The sequence below is a fragment of the Lagopus leucura genome, unplaced genomic scaffold, assembly GCF_019238085.1.
Source record: "Lagopus leucura isolate 7727_CA_CO unplaced genomic scaffold, USGS_WTPT01 Super-Scaffold_73, whole genome shotgun sequence".
Taxonomy (NCBI): Eukaryota; Metazoa; Chordata; class Aves; order Galliformes; family Phasianidae; genus Lagopus; species Lagopus leucura.
Window position 1 is genome coordinate 48,905,984 of NW_024962252.1, and position 22,877 is coordinate 48,928,860.

General features: G+C 42.9%; 2 protein-coding genes across 6 annotated transcripts in view; both read right to left on the reverse strand.

Moving 5' to 3' along the window:
* MAP7 (microtubule associated protein 7) overlaps positions 1-8,937 on the reverse strand; it is a 104,767-nt gene extending 95,830 nt beyond the window's left edge. For 3 of the 5 annotated variants that reach the window (XM_042888740.1, XM_042888750.1, XM_042888731.1), the window contains exon 1: positions 652-849. In XM_042888740.1, the coding sequence (XP_042744674.1) occupies positions 652-784 (133 nt within the window). In that variant the 5' untranslated portion in view covers positions 785-849. Of the gene's footprint in view, positions 1-651; positions 850-8,879 lie in introns of those variants that run through there. The other 2 variants (XM_042888755.1, XM_042888765.1) reach the window with 2 other exon arrangements.
* A 1,890-nt stretch (positions 8,938-10,827) lies between these two features.
* The window catches only part of MAP3K5 (mitogen-activated protein kinase kinase kinase 5), a 92,326-nt gene continuing 80,276 nt past the window's right edge, over positions 10,828-22,877 (reverse strand). Inside the window, exons 24-30 of the mRNA XM_042881071.1 lie at positions 22,309-22,494; positions 19,470-19,575; positions 17,423-17,666; positions 14,491-14,603; positions 13,571-13,683; positions 12,637-12,713; positions 10,828-11,849 (exon numbers count right to left, since the gene is read on the reverse strand). Coding sequence (XP_042737005.1) covers positions 11,789-11,849; positions 12,637-12,713; positions 13,571-13,683; positions 14,491-14,603; positions 17,423-17,666; positions 19,470-19,575; positions 22,309-22,494 — 900 coding nt within the window. The 3' untranslated portion in view covers positions 10,828-11,788. The remainder of the gene's footprint in view (positions 11,850-12,636; positions 12,714-13,570; positions 13,684-14,490; positions 14,604-17,422; positions 17,667-19,469; positions 19,576-22,308; positions 22,495-22,877) is intronic.

Sequence of the window (22,877 nt, forward strand, 5' to 3'; positions counted from 1 at the left end):
CCCGTCCTTAGTCAGGCTTATCTAAGTCTAACTAAACATGTATATATTTATTTCATAGAATTATAGAATGGCCTGGGTTGAAAAGGACCACAGTGATCATCTAGTTTAAACCCCCCTGCTATGTGCAGGGTCACCAACCACCAGACCAGGCTGCTCAGAGCCACATTAAGCCTGGACTTGAATGCCTCCAGTGATGGGGCATCCACAACCTCCTTGGGAGGTTTTACTCTTTATATGTTTATACTCTTCCTGAAGACACACTTCCCCTTATGCACACGCACAGAAGATAATTTTATATTGCCTTCAGCAAAGCTGTCCCTTATCTCAGGCTGGTGTTCCCCAAGCCTCCAGCCACCACTTTTCACAGGTACTTCTGCAGACTGAGCGCAGAAATCCTTGCCAAGCAAACACGCAAATTCACCATTCTGAAGCAGGACCTTCATCTCTGCCTGAAAACGGGGTCAAGAACCAAAAAGTAGATTCCCTTTCCCATCCCAAGCAGACGATTGCATAACAGCCCGGGTGCTTTAAAGGCGCCCATTTATCCATCAGGCACAGCGCACTGCTGCCACTACGCCGCCGAGCCGCACCTGTCCGTGGCGGAGCCCCGCAGCGCACACAGCGCCGGTGACGCCGCGGAGCCGCGCATACCTCTCGGTCTTTTGGAATTGCCGTTCTTTTGCTGCTCATCCTCTTCGGTGATGGTGAACAAACCCAGAGGGCTGGGCCTGGCACTTGTCTTCTTCAGCCTCTCTTGACGGAGGACAGTAGTCGCGCCGGGCATGCTGTTGTCGTCTCCTTCTTATTTAAAAAAATAAAAAATAAAATAAAAACAGGGCGAGCACCGGCAGCCGCTGCACAGCAGCTAGCTGCGACGCCGCCTGCTCATTTGAGCGCCGGTAGCAGATCCCCTATGGATAAGCGGGACGCAAACAGCTGACCGACGCAGCATCCACTCGGCGCGGAGAGGCTCTTCGGGAAAAAGCCCCAGTTAAAGGCACACCGGTTCTGCCGCTCCTTTAACTCGCTCCAGCCAGATCGCAGCCCTCCGCGGCACCCTCCTCTCCCAGCTACGGCACGCTGAAATATTCAGCGCGGGAGGACAGAACCCGATCCGCCGCCTCGGGCCGTTGCCCTGACAACACGGCCACCTCCTGCCCAGGGCGGCCCCGTCCTGCTGCGGGCCGCGGGGTCCGCCGAGAACCTGCGCTGTGCCGCTGCTCTGCCTGCTCTTGTTCGGGGAGTTAAGCTTCATTAAAGCGAGGAGGATGAGTCGTCTTCCATATATGTCTACGTTGCCCTCCCTCCCCTTAATTTAATCGCTTTCTTAGGCACCGCGTGCTTTCTGCATGAGGAATGCATACGCCCACTGTTGCAGGCAGGTGTGTGGGAACTCCGAAATCAGGCTCTCTGGCTGGAACAGACACGTGGGGCAACTAAACGACTTGTGCAGTTAGCATCTGGTACCACAACACTGATTTTACAGCACCAACCATTAACTTTCACTTTGCAAACCAAGCTAAGACCAACCAAGGTGAACAAAGGCTCCTGAGGCTCCCTTCAGCCGCTGCATTCCGGAGCTCTCTGGCCACATCCAGCAGAGCCCTCACACACAGGCTGAGCAACCTGCACATTGCTCCTGACCTCTGCACAACATCCCACACTCTTTGCACTTTGTGCCCTCACCCTACAGTCAGAGAATTGCTAAGGATGGAAAAGACACTAAGATCACCTAGTCCAACCATCAGCCCATTCCCACCATGCCTCATAATCATGTAATGCCCCTCAGCGCCACATCCACGTGGTTCTTGAACACGTCCAGGGTCGGTGACTCCACCACCTCCCTGGGCAGCCTGTGCCAGTCCTCACCGCTCTAAGAAAGTTTTCTAACATCCAACCTGAACCTCCCCTGGTGTAACTTGAAGCCTCTCATCCTATCGCTGGTACCTGGGAGAAGAGGCCGACTCAAACCTCTCCACAACACACAACCTCTTTTCAGGTACCCCCACTTCAACCTCTCGCCATTCCAAATGCCACTAAAGAAAAGAAGTGAGCTACAACATCTCTTCAATGTTACAGTCAGAGCATTTTCCCCCACTTTAGAGTTCATAAAGAAAAATGTGTAGCCTGATGCACCACACACTAGGTGATCAGTCTACAGGTGGCTCACACTTGAGAAATTAAGGTGTGTAGACATGCATGGCCACCTCAGTCACACGGATAGCATCCTGAAAGAGAAGGGCTGGAGCTGACAGTGGTGGCCTGGGATGCTGACCACCCCTCCTCTCTCTGGTGGGGCAGCAAGCACTGAACAAGGCAGTTGTACTGTTTGGGGCTCTGGCCCTGAGCGTGGCCTGCAACCCACAACAGCAGCCATTGCCCCCTGGCTACCTCCTGCCACCAGTCCCCCTGCCAGGGAACTATGTGGGTGTGCACAGAAATCAAGCGTGACAGCATCTGTCAGCATCTGCCAGACGCTGTGTACTGTGAGGCGTGAACAAGAGGAGTGAGGAAAATCCTTCTTAACACAGGCTGTTCTTAGCTCAGTGATTCGCCCTCTGGGGTTTATACAGACTGTCATGCAAGAGAAGCAGCTCCATTTCCCACTCCCATCCACAAACATGCCTACCACAAATAATACACAGCAGTGCAGGCACATCCACCAGCATCGGTCTGCAGTTGGTACCAGAAATACTTTCCATGTGTTTCCTTTGTTTCCAACAACACAGAAGTAGCAGAAAGCACCACCTCCCTGCCAGCTTTGCTTAGCATTGCTGCCCTTCCTTTCCCTGCTTTCAGTCACCACAACAGGGCTCTAACCCTTTCAAACATTCTGTTCTGGAGCTATTCTTAAAACAACCCACTGCCTCTTAGGCACATCATACACCAGTACAGTCATGGCTCAGCCCTCACTGTCAGGTCTGGGTTCTCAGGAGATGGAATCAGGCAACTGGGCATCTTGAAGGCATCAAGGACTTTCTTCTTCCTACATCACATTCAAACTCATTATCACCGTAATCACTACACTGCAGCACATCCACTTCCACCTGCTGGATTCGACAGGTGTAATAATATGCACAACGAATTACCTGACAGAGTTTGAATAAAGACTATAAAGATAATTATACTGTGATCTGGGACATGTGAATATTTATAACAACGTGCTAATTGATGCTTGTGCTTTAACATCAGACATTCAACTTGATATCTCACCTAGTAAACATAAAGTCAGTCACCACAACAACTGCTGTGGTCTACTGCAAGCAATCTGATCATTTTCAGTGGGGAACTCCAGATGTTGTGTCTCATTCATAGAATCACTTTCATAACCACACAAATACTATACGAAACTCACTGCTGGGTCCATAACAAGCAGCATGCAATGAGTTCACACTCTACAGAAGCAGCACCCTGCCAACCCAATACCTTGAGCTTCTCTCGGTGAGGCGAATCTCCCTGTTTGAGGGAGAGGTCGGATCTCTGTTTTGGTAGGGCAGACTACAGCCTTGTCCAACACCGGCCAGCTTATGAACAGAAAGTGAAGGAGGAACCCAGCGAGGACAGGGCAACGTGCATCTTTTACAGGCAGCAGTAACCTGTGGTAACTAAGACTGCATAGGCTTTCAAGAAAAGAAAATGAAGAAAAAAAAAGATATCAAGTACACTAACTAGAAGCCACTCTATATTATTGGACATGTCAGGCAAACCAATCAAATATAAAATCATATAGCACTACAGAAGAGGGAAAGGATCAATTCAGAGACAAGTTGTCGATGAAAAGCCCTCCATACAGAAGCACTCATAAGATGTTGCTGAATCACAGTACTCAGGTTTTTCCTCCACTCACTGTACATGCACTCAACAAGCTACATTTTACAGAAATCTCACATCTTTCTCCTGCAGTATTCTCAGGATAAAGGCAGATAAAATAGAGTTTAAGAAAAATACTACAGCTAAAGAGTAAGCAGTTAAGCAGAAGTCTTTACCTTCTGTTTTATGGGAAGTTAGGGGACAGCATCAAATCATAAAAACCTCTCCCTCATCTCTCCTCCCCACCCCCCAAAAAAGGAAAAAAAAACCCAACCAGCCTAACTCCTGAAAGAACTCACTGATTCTTTTATTTTTCCTTCTTCTAAAGTACTTTGTAAGAGTTTATAACTATGACCACTACACTACTATTACTTATTTTTACTATTCTAAAATATACTCAGCCGCTACTGAAGCAATAACAAGAAGTTTGGATGGTAAAAACCACAAGCTGAACAGAATGTCCATGTGCCTCAGTGCTTTTAGAGCAATTTCCACACTCCCTTTGTTACCCTACTCCAGCTTTATGCAAAATTGCTAACAGGTGAAGTTCATTTTCTTGTAGGGGACAAAATAATACATAACCTTAAGATGGTTCTGGGTCATAGTATTTGCCAAGCAAAATAAAAACTGTTCCACTTCTGCTCTTGGATATTGCTTCAAGGCCTCTTAAAATAAAAATAAAGCTTCTTCTCAACTCAAATGCACTTGGTATCAAGAATTAGATTAAGTCAACATGTTATTTTAACATGTGCTCCTTTTTGGATTGCAAATGTTTCATTAAGCTATTTGTGATGTGCCTAGTATGGAGGGTCAGGAAAAGATAGGTCCCCATCCTATAAGCTAGCATCAAGAAAGGAGATGGCATTTTGCATTTATATTGCTGTTTTCCCAGCATGGAATAATAAGGTTTCACTGGGAATTGGGTTCCAGTCAGGGAAACAATAAGGGAAATCCAGGTATGGTTAACAGACCCCACACTAGCCTGCAAAAACAGTACCTACCATTCAAAACCTGTATATATGTATAAAAACAGTGTGAGCACAGAATACAGCATGCAACCATATTTTACGTGGACATTTTTTGACATTAATAGTCATCTGTGCCAAAAGCTTTATGAACTCATTAAAAAAAATGTATGACAGAGCTACATATCAGAACATACGCATAATAACTAACTTCCAAATGCGATCCCTGCCTACATTTCTCCAGGAGATTCATCTCCTTGCATATACTTTCTACTTAATTTAGTAGATTTTAAATCAGGCCCAAACTCAAGCAAATAGAGCCTTTTTTTTTTTTCTTCTTGGCATGAGAGAACAGCTATTTATTCAGCATCAAAGAACTGAAAACCTTATTTTCAATGCCATGCGAATCTAGGACAGAGCAAAACAGCCTTAAAAAGACAGATCTTTTTTTCCCTATTATAACAACTTCCTACAAGTTGGAAATCACAGAAATAGCTTTACTGTCATAAGAATTACTTATTCCCATTAAGCCAACCACTCCTCAAACACACCTCATTTTTCTTCTGCCACTGCTGTTCTCTTTTCCTCCTACCTCTGATTGTCAAAATAGAGAATAACCTCATCTTTAGAGGTTTTTAGATTTCTCTTCAAAGATTTCTTATGTAAATATGCAAGATAGTAAAGAACTTGTAGATTTTACAGGAATACATCTTTAAAATATGTATTTTTTTGTTGTTTAGTCTATAATGACTGATTTTTTTTTTTTTTTTTTTTACCTTCCAAGAAGGTGGAAAGAAGGCACCCTGTATTAATCAATAGCACAGAATCTAAAATGCCCGAAAATAAGAAGGGAAACCTTCACATCTTTTGAGTAATGAGAATGCCGTCAAGTGCATAGACACCCTTGAATAGCTTTAAGTGAGCAACTCTCTTATAAAAGTCACGGCCATAATAATACAGTAGTGCCATGAACAACTTCTTCATTCAGTCACTGCATCTGCGTCATTGCATTGCAGTCATTGCATCAAGTGCTTTAACTCCAGAAAGAGCAGAACCGTTCGGCCCCACACCAACTGGAACTCGCTCAGAGCCATGCGAGGCAGGGATCCCACCGACGGATCCATGAGCTCAAACACATGCACCAGTAAAGCCATCAAACGCAAGACAAACATTGACACGTCTTGTTACACTTTTAATTAAATAAATTTGCATAGCATGACTAGTAATAAAAATTGCACAATGCGTACAGTGATGAATAACAACGCAATTTGAAAAGAGTTGCCTAAGAGTGGTCCAACCTATCTGTGACAGCAGGATACAGGATCAGGCCTATAGCAGAACACCAGATTGCTTCAGTCCCTGCTCAATTAAATACAGAAACGCAGTGAAGTATGGGAATGGATTGGATGGGGAAGCAGGAGACAGAAACTTAGCAGAAAGCAAAAGTCATCAGTGCTAATTATCCTAGGCAGTCTCCTCACTGCTTCTGCTTGTGAAAAGAGCATAGTTTTATAATTCCTCACCTGCATGCACATCAAAAGGTGGAAGTGCTTGTAAAGCACCCTGAGAATGAAGAGACCTTCCCTATGTACTAAACTTTGGTAGAAATGTGAAATAGTTCAAAGCAAAGGCAACATGCCAAGACCAAATTAAATTTTTTTCCTTCAGTGTATTACCAACAGCACTTGGTGGATGAAATCCTGTGAAGAATTTGATGCTATGCATAATTAACAGCACTCTCTTGGCATCTTCTCAGCACATTTGTTAGATGAACCTGAAAAGCCCAGAGCTGTAGGCTACCTTCTTTGAGAAGAAGACGTTAGAGTATCAGACACTGACATGAAAACTATTTGGAGGCATCAGTACTTCATGTTTTCCTCACGAGTTCCTTATACCTGGACTATCAATATGGAGCATAAGTCATTCCATCACTTGCAATCCCTGAGGGCTCCCAAAGTCAAGAGGAGTGGGTGATGCTAACTCCACCCACTTCAATCAGGCAGCCCATCCTCTCATGTTTTCTTAGCAGACAACTACAGCTCACTTTCCTTGAACTCCGACAGAACTCCCAGAATCCACATTTTCAAGTATTTTCTCTAAATCCACTGAGGTTATAAATATGTCTCATTTTAATGAAAGCAAAGATTGACTTTAATAAAAGCAAATACCACATGACTCCAGAATCAATACTTGGGAGCACGTGCAGAATTAAATCGAAACCAGCTTTACAGAAGCACCATCTTCTCACAGCCGCCTTCACCTTGAATGCACGTAACAGAGGCTACACGTTATCTTGTTCTACAGCAGCTCCTCACAGCACTGCAATTGGACAACAGAAGTTGCATGGAGGGGGCTTTCCCTCCCGCAGGGAAAGCGGGTGTGCAGAATTGCCGCAGCACCAGCAGCGTGCTGCAGCCTGCACTGCATGCACGTTTTTCCAAGTGAAAAATAAACTACGCCGTTGTGATTCTACCCCATATACATAATTGAGGCAATTACTGCGCTGATCACATTTAATTACATTTAACGCCACAAATAATTTCCAGCTGTAAAGCATTAAGTTTGTTTATCTGTGCTGAAGAAACAAATCGCCATTAAAATAAGATGGCAGCGGTCTCAGATTATGGCAAATTATGATTTTTGACATTTGAAGAAACACGTAGGAAGGAATGTCCGTTCTCAACATGAACCCAAAGTAAAGCGATAGCGCACACAAGTGTAGCTACCTTAGCAGACACTCCTCCTGTCAAAAACGTATCACTAAAGCTTCAGCACCATTTAACAAGCTGGAAATAGTCACACTATTAACGTGAGATAACTACGGATAGGACAGGCAGAGCTCTCCGCTGATCTCCGTATCTCCGTCGATAGCACCGCGACCGCCCCGCGCTTTGCTGCCAGCCTGTGCCGGCCCAGCGGTACAGGCGGAGCGGGCCGTGCCGCGGGCGCCGCCTGGCGGCCGGTGGGAAACAACGCGGCCCCGCGGGGAGCCGCGGCCGCCTCCCAGCGGCGGGGAGCTGGCGGCTCTCGGGGCCCGTCCGCCCCCCGTGCGGCTTCGGGTAAAGCACCGGAGCCCGGTGAGCCCGGTGAGCCCGGTAAGCGGGAGCGCAGCGCGGTGCCACGAGGCGAAGCGAACGCAGAATTCATCTACACCACGGACGTCTTTTTAAAGCGCGCCTGCAAAACGTGCGTCGTCGTCTCCAGTTCTAACAAACGCCGCTCAGGCAATTAGCGAAAACATCGAGTTAACGCGACCCGGGAAAGAGCCGGAAAATGATTTGTGGCTTCAAAGAAAACAGCCCGGCATCCCGTTCCTCCCGTCGGAAGCGAAGCGGGCCGCCATCCCCGCGCGTTGCGGGTCGCGTTCTGCAGCGGGGCTGCGTTTGCGAAAAGGGCTTCCGAGCCAAAGCGCAGCGTACTGAACCTCCTTAACGACAGGCGGCACGTGGACGGGCCTGCCCGCAGCTGTTGCTCGCTGTTGCATGCCCACGTTATATCAAATATGTATTAAAAACATTACGTTGTGGAAACGTTAATTAAGCAGCAGCCACGCGGCTGCTTTGATGAACGCCCTTCAGCCACGAACCCAACGGGTGCGGGAGGAGCGAAGGACCGCAGAGCGTCCGCGCTGTGCGGCGTGGGGAAGGAGATGGGGACCGAGAGTTGCAGGCAGCCCCCGCAGCCGCAAAGCTGCACCTGCAGCAGCCACGTAGCGCTCCGCCCGCTTCCATACGCCCACACCTCCTCGCTCTCAGGACAAAACAAGAGATCCCGAACGCCGCCCCAGCAAGGCCACCTACGCGGGGGCGGCGGCAGCCGGTCGGGTCAGCCCCGAAGGCCAGCGGTGCTGCAGGGCCCCGCGGGGACGCACCGTCGCCGTCCCGCATCCACCCCGGCTCCGCAGCCGGGGCGCTGCGGCACCGCGGGGTCGGGGCCGCCGCCGCGCGGTGCCAGCGGAAGAACGGGCAGAGCCCCGCAGCTCGGCCGTGCACCTGTTGCGGGGGGGGAACGGCCGCCGCCAACCCCGCGCCGCCGCAGCTCCCCGCGGCCGCGTAGGGGCGAGCCGGGCCGCGCGCCCACCCCGAGCCGCGCGCAGCGCCTCACCTGGGGAACGCCGGCGCCCGCCGCTCCTGCCCGCGGCCTCCGCCATGTCTCCTCCTCGGCGCGCGCGGCGGCTCCGCCCCGCGGCTCCGCGGCCTCGGGCAGGTGAGGCCGCCACGTCCCACCCCCGGCGGTAGCTGCAGGTGAGGGCGGGCAGGAAGCGGCCGCTGCCCCGAGGGTGGCTGTGAGGAGGTTACGAACCGGGAGCTGTCGGCTCCCTCCGGGTTCCGGTGCCTGTATCTCCCTGCGTGCTTTTGCGGTGTCTGTTTGTTCGTTGCCTCGCAGGACTCTCGGAGCACGGCTGCTGCGGCAGCCCCTGACGGTGTGAGGCGGGACACGGGGCTTGGGTGGTGAAACTGTGCTGTGGTTTGCGTGCAGGGGAATGGTGCTGTAACACGGGTGCAGGCTGGGCTCGGTGCCGAACGAGAGAAGGTCCAAAGCCAGCTCTGCCGTGGTCCGGATTTCCTTCTTGCCTTCTGCTTGGCTCTCTTACAGAAGTGGAAGGAGCCTCAGCCACCCTGAGCCCTGCACTAGAGCAGCCCTAGCCAAGGACCAGGAGGTTGCTAAAATCAAAGGGAGGAGTGCATCCTGAAGTCAGAAGGCTCCGTGCTGCAGAATCCTCCGCTAAAACATACCAGGTCCTCAGAATGTGATCTCGTGTCTCACTTGAAGTCAGTGGCACCTGTCAGCATCCCCGGAAAGCAAAGCTGAGGGATTCCCCCTTAAAGGAAGCTGTAAGAAGGAAGAGGACAGGCTCTTCAGCAAGGTCTGCTGCGATAAGACAAGGGGAAATGGTTTCAAACTACAAGAGGGGACATTTAGACTGGATATAAGGAGAAAGTTTTTTACGATAAGGGTAGCGAAGCACTGGAACAGGTTGCCCAGAAAGGTGGTGGATGTCCCATCTCTGGAGACACTTAAGGTCAGGCTTGACAGGGCTCTGAGCACCTGATGGAGCTGTTGGTGTCCCTGTTCATTTCAAGGGAGTTGAACTAGATGGTCTTTAAGGTTCCTTTCCAATTCAAAGGATTCTATGATCCCCAGCTGACCTCCCTGATGCACTCTACCCCAAAGGGTGTGCACGTTCTGTCCATTACAAATATTTTTACAACTTTCCAGAACAATTTACATGCAAGTGCATGGTGGGGTTGCTACAAACTCTTTTCTGACTGTGCACAGCTCTAGCCCAAGGATGAATAAACTGGGCAGCTGAGGGAAGCACAGCCCACAGGTGCTCAGGTAGGATGGCTGTCTAGCCCTGGATCAAATATGACACAGCCCTATGGAATGGGTTACTGAGCAGCTTTGCAGGTCTAGTGAGGCCAACAGCAAACCACAGGAATTAATTCCCAGCTGGTGCCAAGCTAGGTCTCGTGAAGGCATTAAAATGGACATGAAAATGATCACACTGTCTTCTCTCACACATAGCTGGCATTCCTGAGCATCCTGAGTCATAGGCCATGGACAACAGGCTGCTTGCTTTTAAAGTATGAAGAGAGAAAGCAATGCACTTGTGTTCTGTTCTATTCATCCTGCATAAAACCAGAACTTTTTAAGCTTTAATCATGGGCTGACACAGAATCCTATTTCGCACTGTCAAATCAAATTAGTTTGTTTTCCTAAAGTCACTTTTTCACATTTAGGATTTTTTAAAATTGTTTGTGTTTCCTACCATTCTTTCCTGAGTATGTAATTTTCTTGGGAAATACATAACCTGAAAAATCCAGGGCATAAGCTGTTCACCAACTACCAAGACTTATGAAGAAAGGAGTAGATTCTAAGCATGTTCTATTCACGATAGAATGGGAATTTGTTTGTGTTAGGGTTTGTTTGTTTAACAGATGCCCCAGAAGAATCTCAGTGCAGGAATGCCAGGATGATGATCAGTGTGGATGGACAGAGAACGTCCATGATCCTTTTCCATGTGTGAGAAAAGAGATACAGGCAAAGGTAGAATACAGCAAAACAACTTTTTTTGTGCACAGAGGGTGGGTGTTCTTTTATCACATCAAACAGAGGCGCCTGAGAAAAACTGTGTTCTGCAGGGAGTTGTCAGTGTTCTGTTCACACCAATTCCAGTACAGAGAAAACACTCAAGGTTATAGATTATCAAAGTCAAATCACTGTAACTTGAACACGTCAGAAAGTTTCCCTTGATACTCAGTGTGATTTTTTTTTTTCCTTTTTTATTCCAATATTTTCCCATTTTACACCTTTAGTATTTTAGAAGTCCAAAAATATAGGAAAAAGTAACTCTTAGGTTATTTTTATTTTCAACTGTGTGTGTCAGATAGCTTTAGAACAAGCTAACAGTACTATGGTTGAGGTGTATGCAACTGGTACAGTTCAGTAGTACATAAACAACTAAAACAAATGCACCATAGAACTTAAATTACCAAAAATAAACAATATTAAACTATATAGAGCAGTAGGTAAAAACAATTACTCTTAGGTCTTGCACACTAAAAGAAAAACATCTACTTCTGATTGAAACCATGAATTTCTACTACATTTTACTGATACAACACTACAAGAAAAAGAAACTTGATTGAGAAGGTGTCACATTTTGGTTTTGTTCCAGTGATGCACAGTCACATGAAACCTTACATCAGTTTTCCATGAAATGAACATCTGGTTACTTTAAGTACGATATTTCTTGAGTTAATTTTTTTTTCCCCCTTTCAATTTTTGGAAAACTTGCAAGTAAAAATGGTTGAAGTAAAATAACGTTGCATGTTGTTTACATATTCCTCAGGGATTACAGGAGTAAGAGCAGTCAGGAAGCTGCAGTGTTTTTAACATTGGTAAACAAATACTGGATTAAAGTGCAACAGTCCTTCTGACAGCACACCTGCTCCGTGCTGGAAAGAAACCTCTTCCTCTCCACGGAGAAGCAAGGGAAGATTTAAGTGTCAGGCATGTTTCTGTCGAAAGTCAGTAATGGCCTTCCAGAGTGTGCATAGCATTCCTCCCCTGTAAAGAAAAAAAAATAAATTAGAGATGCTCAGGTACGAGAATATTCTCTAGCCTGAAAGTATTCCAATTCAGGTGCATTCTGATTTTCTTGTTCTAGTTTTGATTAATAAAGTTCTACGACTGAGTAGGAAGGTTGATCAAAGGTAAAATCCAACACGTATTCAAACAGAGAGCAGAGTCCTTTTTTGATTACAGTGCAGGATAAACTTTTACTTTCCAGTTGCCTGCTTTCTGGAATTCAGACTTCTGGACCTGCATAACCCACAGCGGGCTGCCAACGTTATGAAGGAACCACCTGCTAAAGTTTTACTACCATTTTTTAAAAATTATTTTAAAACTAGGAACCCTCAGTTCCCTTGTTTCTTCATAAGCTGGTCCTGCTGAGGCAGATGCACCTGGCATGACTTGCTGAAATCTAGCATTAGCTGTAGGCCGTGTTCATTTCTGCAGCTTTGTGATAATGGTGAACTACAGCACATTTTGCAGTCTCAACCTTTTAAAGTAAAAGCAGGGCTCTAGTGGATTCCCAGGGTATCCAAGTGCAAGGTAAAAGCTTTACTTAAAAATTCCTTTTGCTTGGCTATAAAAGAAAAGCTTGTTTTTAATGTGTAAGCACTACAGCAGCTTATCAGGACTGCATAGAGAGATACAAGAAATACTGGACAGTGTAACTTCTATTAAAACAATGCAGCACAATCCAAGAAACGGGTTTAGTATCAGTTATTTGTTCATGTAACAAAACCTGCTGCAGCTGCATGCAGTTCACTTAACTGTGCAGCCTTACCTCAGTCTCAAACACTTCAGGTCATCTCGTGTAACATAGCAGAGAACATCCATTAAGGTATAGTCTTCAGCCAAGAACTGCAAAAAAAAGTTAAATATCAATATTTTGTTAGAAATACTATCTAGCCTTATATGCTGTCTGCCCTTAGAAACAGAAGTTTGGAGGAAATCTAGAATTGATCCAACATGTGCTGCATCTAAGAAATGAATCCATATTGTACACCCTTGTGAAACACAGTGAAGCTACTTATTTTTTGTGTAGTGTATTGCCCACACTGACATACCACGTTACTCTAAACACAGTGCTTTTGCAGCTTCTCAAAACATTTGTCAGTTGGCATTTCCATTGTTACCACTGGTATCTCAGAATCTTGACTTCAGTGAATGTACATTGAGGCATAATTAATACTACATTAAAAAATTGGAAAAAAAAAGAAAAAATAAAGCTAAGATTCACATTTTCAAAAGTGGCATCTAAATTTGATACTTGAATTTCCAAGAAGCCTTTGAACTACATGAAGGTTTTCTTAAGTCAGCCAAAATTGAGGTGCTCAGCACCTCTAAAATTATCTATCCTTTGCTGCAGAATCTTGATGAGATTTCACTTCACACAGTTAGCTAAGGGTGAACACGTTCTCTGTATCCAGGGCATAATCAGCAGGAACTGCTACCATCTGGGAGGACGCTGAAAAACTGTGAGGCAAAGCAATACTGCCTCTTTACAAGGCTAATTTATTCTTACTCCTTGTCAGTTACACGATCTATCTATCTATAAAATTATAGCCTTCATATCTGTAGCTTTTTCTTTTCCTCTGAAAAGAGATTCATTTTCATTACTTCACACATTTTGAGAGACTATTTGTTTTCTTCTTGTGCTCAGTCACAAAACAGTACTGCATCTGTGTCACAAAGCAATCAGAAAGCACCATTCTTACCTTGTTTATTGTGGCCTCATCAGCTCCTTGAACGCTCAGCCAGTTTATGAGATCAGGGTCCTCAGTCCCTGTGCCAGTGGAATGACGATGACAGACAGATAATCCAGGAATATCTAGAACAAGCATTTCTCTTTTTTAGAAGATTGCATGTTGCCAAAGCAACACCTATCATTTTTACTGCTGAAGCACTGTCTTCAATCACTCTTCCCTCCACCCTTAGGATAGCAGTACCCCCACAAATCAATGTCAGTTCTGCAGCCCACAGCCAGTTGCAGTCTGTGGACAGTTCACATCAACTACTGTGCTTGGTTATGGTCAGTTACTTTACTCAGTCTGTGTTTGGGCCTGGGCCTGAATCTGAAGGCAGTTAAAGCAGCATGAGCATCTGATACAGATACTTTCCTCTTCGGAGAATGACTCAGATAGAAATTCAGTATCATTGTAATTGTGTCTACACAGAGTTTCTTACACAAATTTAAATATTCAGGGTAACTCATACAACTGGTGTGTAGGCAATGCTTTACAGTGAGAATCAGCTGCTTTTGCAAAGTGGCACTTATTTGAAGCACACTACATTGAAGTACCAAACTGCATTAGCACTTCTACCCTCTTTGAGGTAGATACAGATCAAACTCAGCTTCACTTAGTGAGCTTTAAGTTGCACTTCTGTCTCATCATTTAGATAGAGCCTCTTGAATACACAATGTTACAACTGCCATTAAAAATATTTAAGTCGTGCTATTACTTTTATTGTGATTAACAAATTCATCCATTTGTTTCTTCAGTGTGCACTCCAAAGCACATTTTGTCAAAAGCAACATAATAAAACATGTTTGCTGAAGCTGGATCAATAAAAACAAGAAATTTATCTGTTTTCATCTGTAGCCAGTATGAAATTTTCCTCTGAAATACCTTCTTACCTATCGGCTGTGACCTAAGCCGGAGGTTTTTGATCTCCTGATCTTTTTCTTCTATAGCTTGATGTAAAAGGACTTGAAATTCTCTCTCCTTTTGAACCAGCTCCTCCAGTAACCTGAGAAGCAAGAGGAACAAAATGCATTATTATTATTATTTTTTTTTTAAAGGTGATTTCAAGTGTTCAGGGAAACACATCCTACTGAACTTAAACTGGAAACTTTATTGACAGAGATATGGACAGATTTCTTCTCTTGCCTTAGGAATATCCTATCACTATAAACTTTTATGACTCACATGAAGATAGAAGCATCTACTCTTCTGGTTCCTAAAGCTACAGCTATTAAGCAGCAAAACAAAGCAAATACTCTGCCTTCATAGACACATACACGTGCTGAACAGAGCAGGTAGTATGACACAGTTCAGTGAAATTTATACAGCCAGCATTCTGTTATAAACAAAACTGTGGAATTCTTCTTCTCAATTATTGAACCATTTCATAAACCAAGTGCTGAACTTTGTCACTTTATCTGTGTATGGCAGAATGCCAATTCACATTCCCCCAGCAGATATTTTCAAAAGCACATCAGGGACAGAGCAGTGATGAAAAAGTGGTGGCAGCTTATGGGTCTGTTTGTCAACTGGGGAAGATACGCTGTAATCCACACAAGGTCTCTCCTCACATAGTAGAGGGTTTATACCTGTCCTCCCATGCTTTATGAATGTCAGAAAAGGCAAAATAGCTTTGGTGCTCTCCTAAGCAATTACTTTTGAGAACGACAAGCAGAAACAAACTGGAACCTATGTTTGAATCCCTCATAATACAACGCCAGAGGGAACCCTTTAGAAGTTTGGTGACCAGCACCATTCAAATTGATCAAGGGTAAAAAGTCAGAATACAGTAGAAAATGTACATGTGAAACTTGCTGCTGTAAATTCCTGTTTTATATTTTTATTTCTTTATTTATTTTTGTAAAAAGGAGGAATTGTGAATCAAACACACTCAGAAACATGGCTAAAGAAACTGGAGATTGAGAACCATATGCTCACATTATAGCTCATAAACCCATTGGTGACTCTCCAGTCTTAGAAAGCTCTACTTCAAAAGAATCACAGCCTCTTCATCCCTTCCTTGAAGTCTTTGTCAGCCTGAGAGCTACACATTATCTGTTCCATTTTAGTGCAGCTTTTTTGCTTTTTTTTTTGTTTTGTTTTGTTAGTTAGGCACTGCAACTTTTCTTCTGGGATGCTGAGAGATAAGGGCATTGTGGAATTCAGCTAGCGGACGTGCAACAGAAGCACTCTGTCTTTGCACAGAAATGAACTGCTTCTTATATGATTGCTACTTTTAGGAATGCACAGAACATGTTGGATTACCAACAGCACAGCTGCATTTGAGTACTTACACACTAGAGCTGACAGTTCTTGAAAAGTCCACCTCCCATGCTATCAGCACTGCTTTGTCTCTCTGCACACACCCACACCTTGGTTACTCTCGATGCAGATTAGTATTCTGCACAGAGTCGTGCAGCCTGAGGCTTTAACTGAAGCTTTCAGTTAATGTATTCCTCCTCTACCCATTCTGGTTGAAAAAAAGGCCTTTGGGGCCAATAAACCATTTTCTCTCGGTAGCTACTTGCTGCAAATGCCAATAAAGCTTTAATTAATTCCTTAATTAAACAACTGCCCATATTATTTACCTCAAAATTTGAGTGTATGACAGGATGTGATTATTTGGCCAAAGGTTTTGCATTCAAGAAGTTTACAGAAGTAAGGTTCTAGAAAGCAATACCTCATCCAAGAGGATGCTATTCCTGAGCATAAACTTGAGAAGTCAAGTGAGACAATCTGCATCACGTTTGTGTTGTTGCTTTTAAGTTTATCAATAAGGTAAATCAAAATATTCCTCAATGCTCACCACAGACATAAATAGTGAATTGTAAAATGAGGACTGAAGAGTTCTTACTCTATCAAGAATAGTACAGTATAATGAATTACTCTAATTATGGCAAAGTTCCTGGAAACACTTACAAGTAAAGAGCAGTTTAACGTTTTAATTTAATTTGGGTCAACTGCTACATAGAATGTTCTGGCAGCATAACAACTGTACTGAAGATGTATTCTCCTTCTGCAAAGGTCACATAAAAAATTTACTGAGGTCAGTGGGAAATATAAAGTCAGTGGGTCATATAAAGCTAAAATAGCTGCTCCAAACAGACTATTTGGTACATGTTAATGAAAAGAAAACAAGATTATACAGAAAAATTGTTTGGATAAAACAATGGGAGTCAGAGATCTGTGTTTTTAGTTAAGAAAGTAATACCTTAGTAAAAGCAGAATACATATACATTCTGAAAAAAAATCCAAAATACAAGTTTCTGGATCACCTCTTATTTAAAAAATGCACACATTTTTCCATCTCTGAACCACAGTACTTTTGAAATAAATAAAGATGTAATGCTTGCTTGTAAACACAAATCCTGCTGCAGTGAATTTTGCACACAAAACAACTCTGGAAGTTTCCTTTGTCAGTTCACGTGTGGCTGTTGACTCGCTTTTGTTTGTTCCCAGGAATAACTACCAAAAGGAACAGTGTGTTCTGCCTTAATAGAAACAAAACATACCACCATTCATCAGCTATATACAGCATATGAAGGAGAGAAAAAGCAGAAGCTTGGCAGCAAGATAAACATTTTCAGATCTTCCTTGAAAGGGCGCCTGAAACAAGACCAACTTTAACTTGTGTTCTTATTGTGCTGAAACGAATAAAACTAATACATGTGATCAGTCACAACTATACCATGACTATCATTTAAAGCATAAGTTGCATTACTATAGAATTTTGATAATGTCAGTACTATTCTAGTATGTATAATTAAAAACACAAACCAACATACAGTCACAAGAAGGCTGGTGTGTCCTGACGCCCAGACTTACCTATTAGTCTCTAATTTTAGCCTGCCCAGCTGGACACTCAGTGTTCTCTGAGCAGCCTGTGAGTCATGGGATACTGTAGAGCTGAGTGTGCTCACACCTGAGGTAGCTACTGCATCTTCCATGACAATGCAAGGCTGTTGGATAGTTTGATTCTGAGGCTGCTCATCTTGATCTTCTTCAACTTCTATATCATCTTGATCTGCTGCATCACTTTCAGATGCAAGACTAAAATGTGGCCTCAATTCTATTAGAAAGATTAAAATATAAGGAAAAAAAAAGCTATTTAGTGATTATCCTACAGCTTTGATTAAAGCAGACTGGAAATTTCTGGAGATCTAAGGGTCTAAGACCACTCACACCATAGAGTAACAGCTTAGCACATTCTGATTCAGCCTACAGAATGTTCAAAGTCCTTAAGAAATAGAAATCTGGCTTAGTAAGATGTCAAATTTGGCTAGCATCTGATGTCAAACTGCGGAGGAATCTTACAGTTCGCCCTATATACAGAACAAACAGTACTGCACTCAGTCAGAATTTGCAGTATGAATGCTGTCTGCTTTCTAGTGCCAGGATTGATCGAGGGTTTGCTGAATTGGGAGGGAGTGAATGACTGTTACTGCCTCCAGTAGTTGAGGACAGAGCTACCATACTAATACCACTTCCTATTAACACCTATTAAATGCTGATTAAAGCAGTATTAACCCACTCGTGCATTAGATTTAGGCTACAGCTATCAAGAAGTACAACTGTGTGCATTGTAAATGATAACTGCAGCTGAAAACACGAGAGTGAAAACTTAAGAGATTCGGATATCTAGAGGTCTAAATATCTGAGATATTTAGCATTCTCTCATTAAAAGAATATCATGCTTGCCAAAAACTATATCCAAACGTACAGAGAGAAAATAACAAACTGATCACTTTTCCAACAGTTAAGGTAGCACACTTCCCTTCTACTTGTCAGAGTGAACACTGCCTACTTTGTAGTGATATACACTCACAATATCACAGACACAAAGCTGTAAGAATACACTGTTTTCTGTTATTCCCTGTTTAAACTACCTACCAGATCTTACCAGGTATGCAAGATACATACACAAGATCTTATATTCCTACAAAATCTGTTACTGCATCAACATCTGTTAATCTCAGCCATTTTACGTAAATCTTCCTTCCTTCCTTCAATTGTGGCTCCTTATGACTGAGTATTCCCTTTAGCCTCCACTTCAAAACATATATATATATATATATATATATATATATATATATATATATGTATGTATATATATATATATATATATTTTTTTTTTTTGGCCAGTTTTTTTTTTTTCCTTTATGCTCAAGAATCTACAAGTAAACTTCTTTCCAAAAGGGACATTCATGCCTCAGTCCAATTAACCTCTTAATTTCAATGCCACTTGCTTTAGAGCCAAACATACTAAGAATAACAGCTGCCTCTACTTAAATAAAACAAAGTAGATTTATCACACAGCAGCTCCCCAGTTGTTTTTTATGTTAGGGAAATACGTCTGTATTTGTTCTACTTTAAAAAACAAAAACATCACACTACTAGGAACACAAGTTCATTTTGCCATTGTAGAGCCACCATCAGCAAGTGTAAATACACATTTTTCAAAAAAAATTAACCCATTAATTAACCTCGGACCAGAATAGTAATAGCTGTCAGCACAGCTTTTCTAATTATGTTGTCCAATGCAAACATCCAGTGGGGCTTGATGTTATGATTTGTTCATCCTTTGGATTGCAATAGCAGCATTATGCACTTCAAAAAAGGCAGCCTCAGAGCACCTTTGCCTGGTAATGCTCATTAGGTTGCAAAATTGTTTATATTACACATCTTGGAAAGTGCTTTCCAAAGTAAAACGGACAATACACTTATCAGTGTTAGAGCTGCAAAACAGACAGTGAACAGGAAAAAAGTCCCTGCTAGTTTCAAAATCTTAAGTGAAGCACCATAATCACAGCTCTAAAGCACATTTAAAGAGATCAGGTAACAAATATTTGCTGAGCAGTATGAACTAACTTACCTGGGACCAGAATAGTAATTGCTGTCTGCACAGCTTTTCTAATTATGTTGTCCAATGCAAACATCCAGTGGGGCTTGATGTTATGATTTCGGAGAACTTTATTGACCTAGCAACACAGAATCCAAGTCAGCCATCATATCCTCCACAAATTAATAACACTATGATATACGTCAGAATTTTGTAAAGTGTTTGAACTTATAAATGTTGCATCAAAACAAGTGATGTAAACTGTTTCATATTGATGCTGAATGAAGAAATTGTTAACAAAAGAGTGGAAGTTGACAATACCACACGTCAGAGACAGGATTTTTTGTAGTTTTTTCTAAATGAAGTACAGTTCCTGTGTTAGGTGTTTTCAGATGGCTGGTACTAAAGCTTATTTAACATTTACAGTCATAGACTGACTGGAAAAAATAATGCAAACCCCAAGACAAATACCAAGGACCATATTGTGGAAGCTTTGTGACTACACCTAATCAACCTTGTTGCTTTTCTTGGTATGATTTTCTCTGCTTGCTCTGTGCAGTGCTTCACTATTTTAAAGAATAGCTGTAGGAATTATAAAAGAATTAATATAACAGTGCTCCCTCTTGATTTAGAAAATAGTTAATATTAGTTTAGATAGTTAAATTAAGAAGACTTCATTTTGATGCTGTGCCATCACCTCTTTCCTTCTACTGTAAACTTCATACAATGAGACAGTTGCACTTGTGAAAACTTTTATGCATGTTTAGAAGGCAATAAAGTGTTATTAATCATATTAACACTGCCCTAAAGCAACAGTGCTCAGCAAGGCAGGAATTGACGTAGGTGCCTGTACCAAGCTGGCTGGCATAGAACTCATTTTCTTTACAGCAGCCCGCAAGGTGCTGCGTTTTGGCGGGTAGCAGACTACTTTTGCACTACGTGGTCCCTCCACCTCCTTTGCTTAAACAATCCCCATCTTGACCCACAAGTTTTCTCTCACCCAGCAGCCAGCTCAGCTCACCGTAGCACCTCGGTCTCCTCAGTTCTGTCCTCAGCGGCCACAAGATGGCAGTTGGACACTACACAGAAGCGCACAGAGCCTTAGGCTGCCCACAGCCCCCGCCAGGCTGCCCACGGCCTGACGAGGCAGTGCACCTCCTGCTAACTCCTATCCACAGCAGTGCCTTTAGCTGAGCCTATCTATCCAACTACTGAAGAAGCACAATGCATTTTTGTCAAGAACACAACAAAAAATCCACAGGAATGTCTTTCAGCTTTCCAGATGGTAGCACAAAACTACTTTTTTTCACGGGTGATCTGATGAGGACATCTTGGATATTAGCAGGGTAATCCCAGGTTACAAAGTTAAAAGTCCTGAGAACAAGGGAAATGCTTTCCCTCACTATTAACAATATGCCTGCCTGTGAAGTACCTGAGATGGATACACATCTGGATGAGAGTTCTATTATAGAAATTTAACATGTCAAAAAAATAAAGGCTGGCTAATTACAAAGCAATCTTTTTTCTTTGACCTTTCAGTAGTTCTCTTAGCTAAATAACAGTAGGGGGAAAGAAATGTGTAACTTAAAAATAGCAACTTACAACAATGAAGGTAAAAGAAGAAGATTAAATATTTATAGAAAAGAGCATGAACTGACTGTTGTCACAAAACAGCTGATGCTCAAGAACATCTGTCAGAAACCCAACACAGATATTCATACTCTTTCCTCCCATCAATTGGTTTTCTGGTCTTTGTACACGTATATTTCTTTCAGCTGTCCAAACAGAAGTGATGTGAAGCTAAAGAGAGCGGAGAGCTGAAGAGTATTCAGAGTGAAGACTTCTTTCCTTTGAGGAAAGCTCTCTCTTACAGATTCATTTTGCACATTAGCTTTTTTTGGTAGGCAGTCTACTTCGTTGTCACTATGGTGTATGCAACAAACAGTTTAAATGCTGTACAATCTTTCCTGACACCTCTGTTCTTTCTCAAAGTACACAAAGGTCAAAATGCTGACAAGAATGATCCACCTCAAGTGCCTACTAGGGCTGTCATTTCACTTTTCACTTCAGAACTTCAGGCTGCATAGAGACGCCCAGCACAGCTGTTTCCTTCCATGTAAATTACTCATCTTAAGCTTTAAGCATAATTGTTTGTGAACTAATATTGAAACACACAGCTGGAAAACAAAACCAATTTGCTTTTGGTACACTAGCTATTTAAATGGTATTTATATGCCTATTTGGCTGCTGCTCGTTGTTGGATAGCACAAACTTCAAATTAATTGCTGTCACAAAGAAGACCTGTTTTTCTTCCTTCTTATTCTATTTATTATAGATTGACAAGAAAAGCTTCTAACTTTGGTTAGCAGCTAATTCTGATGCTAACCAAAAATTCTAGAGTCAGAATTCAGATCAAATTTATAATTTAGGTAGCATATTATGTCAGGCCATGGAAGTACTTAATGCATTAATTTATAAAATAAGGCAAGTTTAAGAGATTTATTTATGCAAGACTTGCTTGACAGTCAGTGTCAATCTTATTTACCAGAAACTCTTACAAAATGAGATTTTTTTTAAAAAGGTTTTTCTGCTTTGGCACTGTGACAAAGCTTATGCAACTGTGCTGAATGAAGATTCTTTAATCAACAAAATCTCAACAGCTATGTTCGACATTTGCGTCCTGCCAACAGTCCTGCAGCAACCAAACCCAATCATGGCTGTGGGTTGTTTTTCTCGTTATTACAAGATCAAAGTTCTCACACATTACTGTTTCTGAAATTCTGGAGGGAAGTTAAGAAAGTTTCATTTACTTCTGTTTTCTAGATTTTTGCAGTTTTCCCATGCAAAATATTTAGTAAAAATGACAACTTACAGCATCTTGAAAACCAAACAGCACAAGCTGTACTTGACTGATACCGTGGCTGTCGAAGTCTAACTCCAGTTTCAGTTTTGAAAGGGTGGTTGCAATGATTTTACGATCAGTGGACCGTACAAACTCTCTGAGGCTGGAAACAAGCGTTGTAATATGTTCCCATTTTAGCTTGGGCTCTTCAGCTCCCTGGAAGAAGAACAGAGAGGAAAGGAAATAGTTTTTATAACCATCTTTTGAAATGTACACCCAGAGGGCCTTCAGCCAATAATGTTAGTTGGCAATATGATTTTTGGAAACTGATGCTATAGTTCAGGCAAAAGTGCAACTGTAGGTCACATACAGTGGCTGTGTAAACACAACTGTACCACTGAGTTCCCTGCTAATGCAGACTACCGCCCAGAAAGTACCTGACTTTATTTTACAGTAGTTGCTGAAGTATATGTGCATATTACGTATGTGTATATGCTATATGTGCACACCACTCTGAATTGCAATTAAAAAAACAAAACAAAACAAAACAACCACGTACTTTTCAGAATGCCTCTGAAAGACAACATGAAAAATCCCAC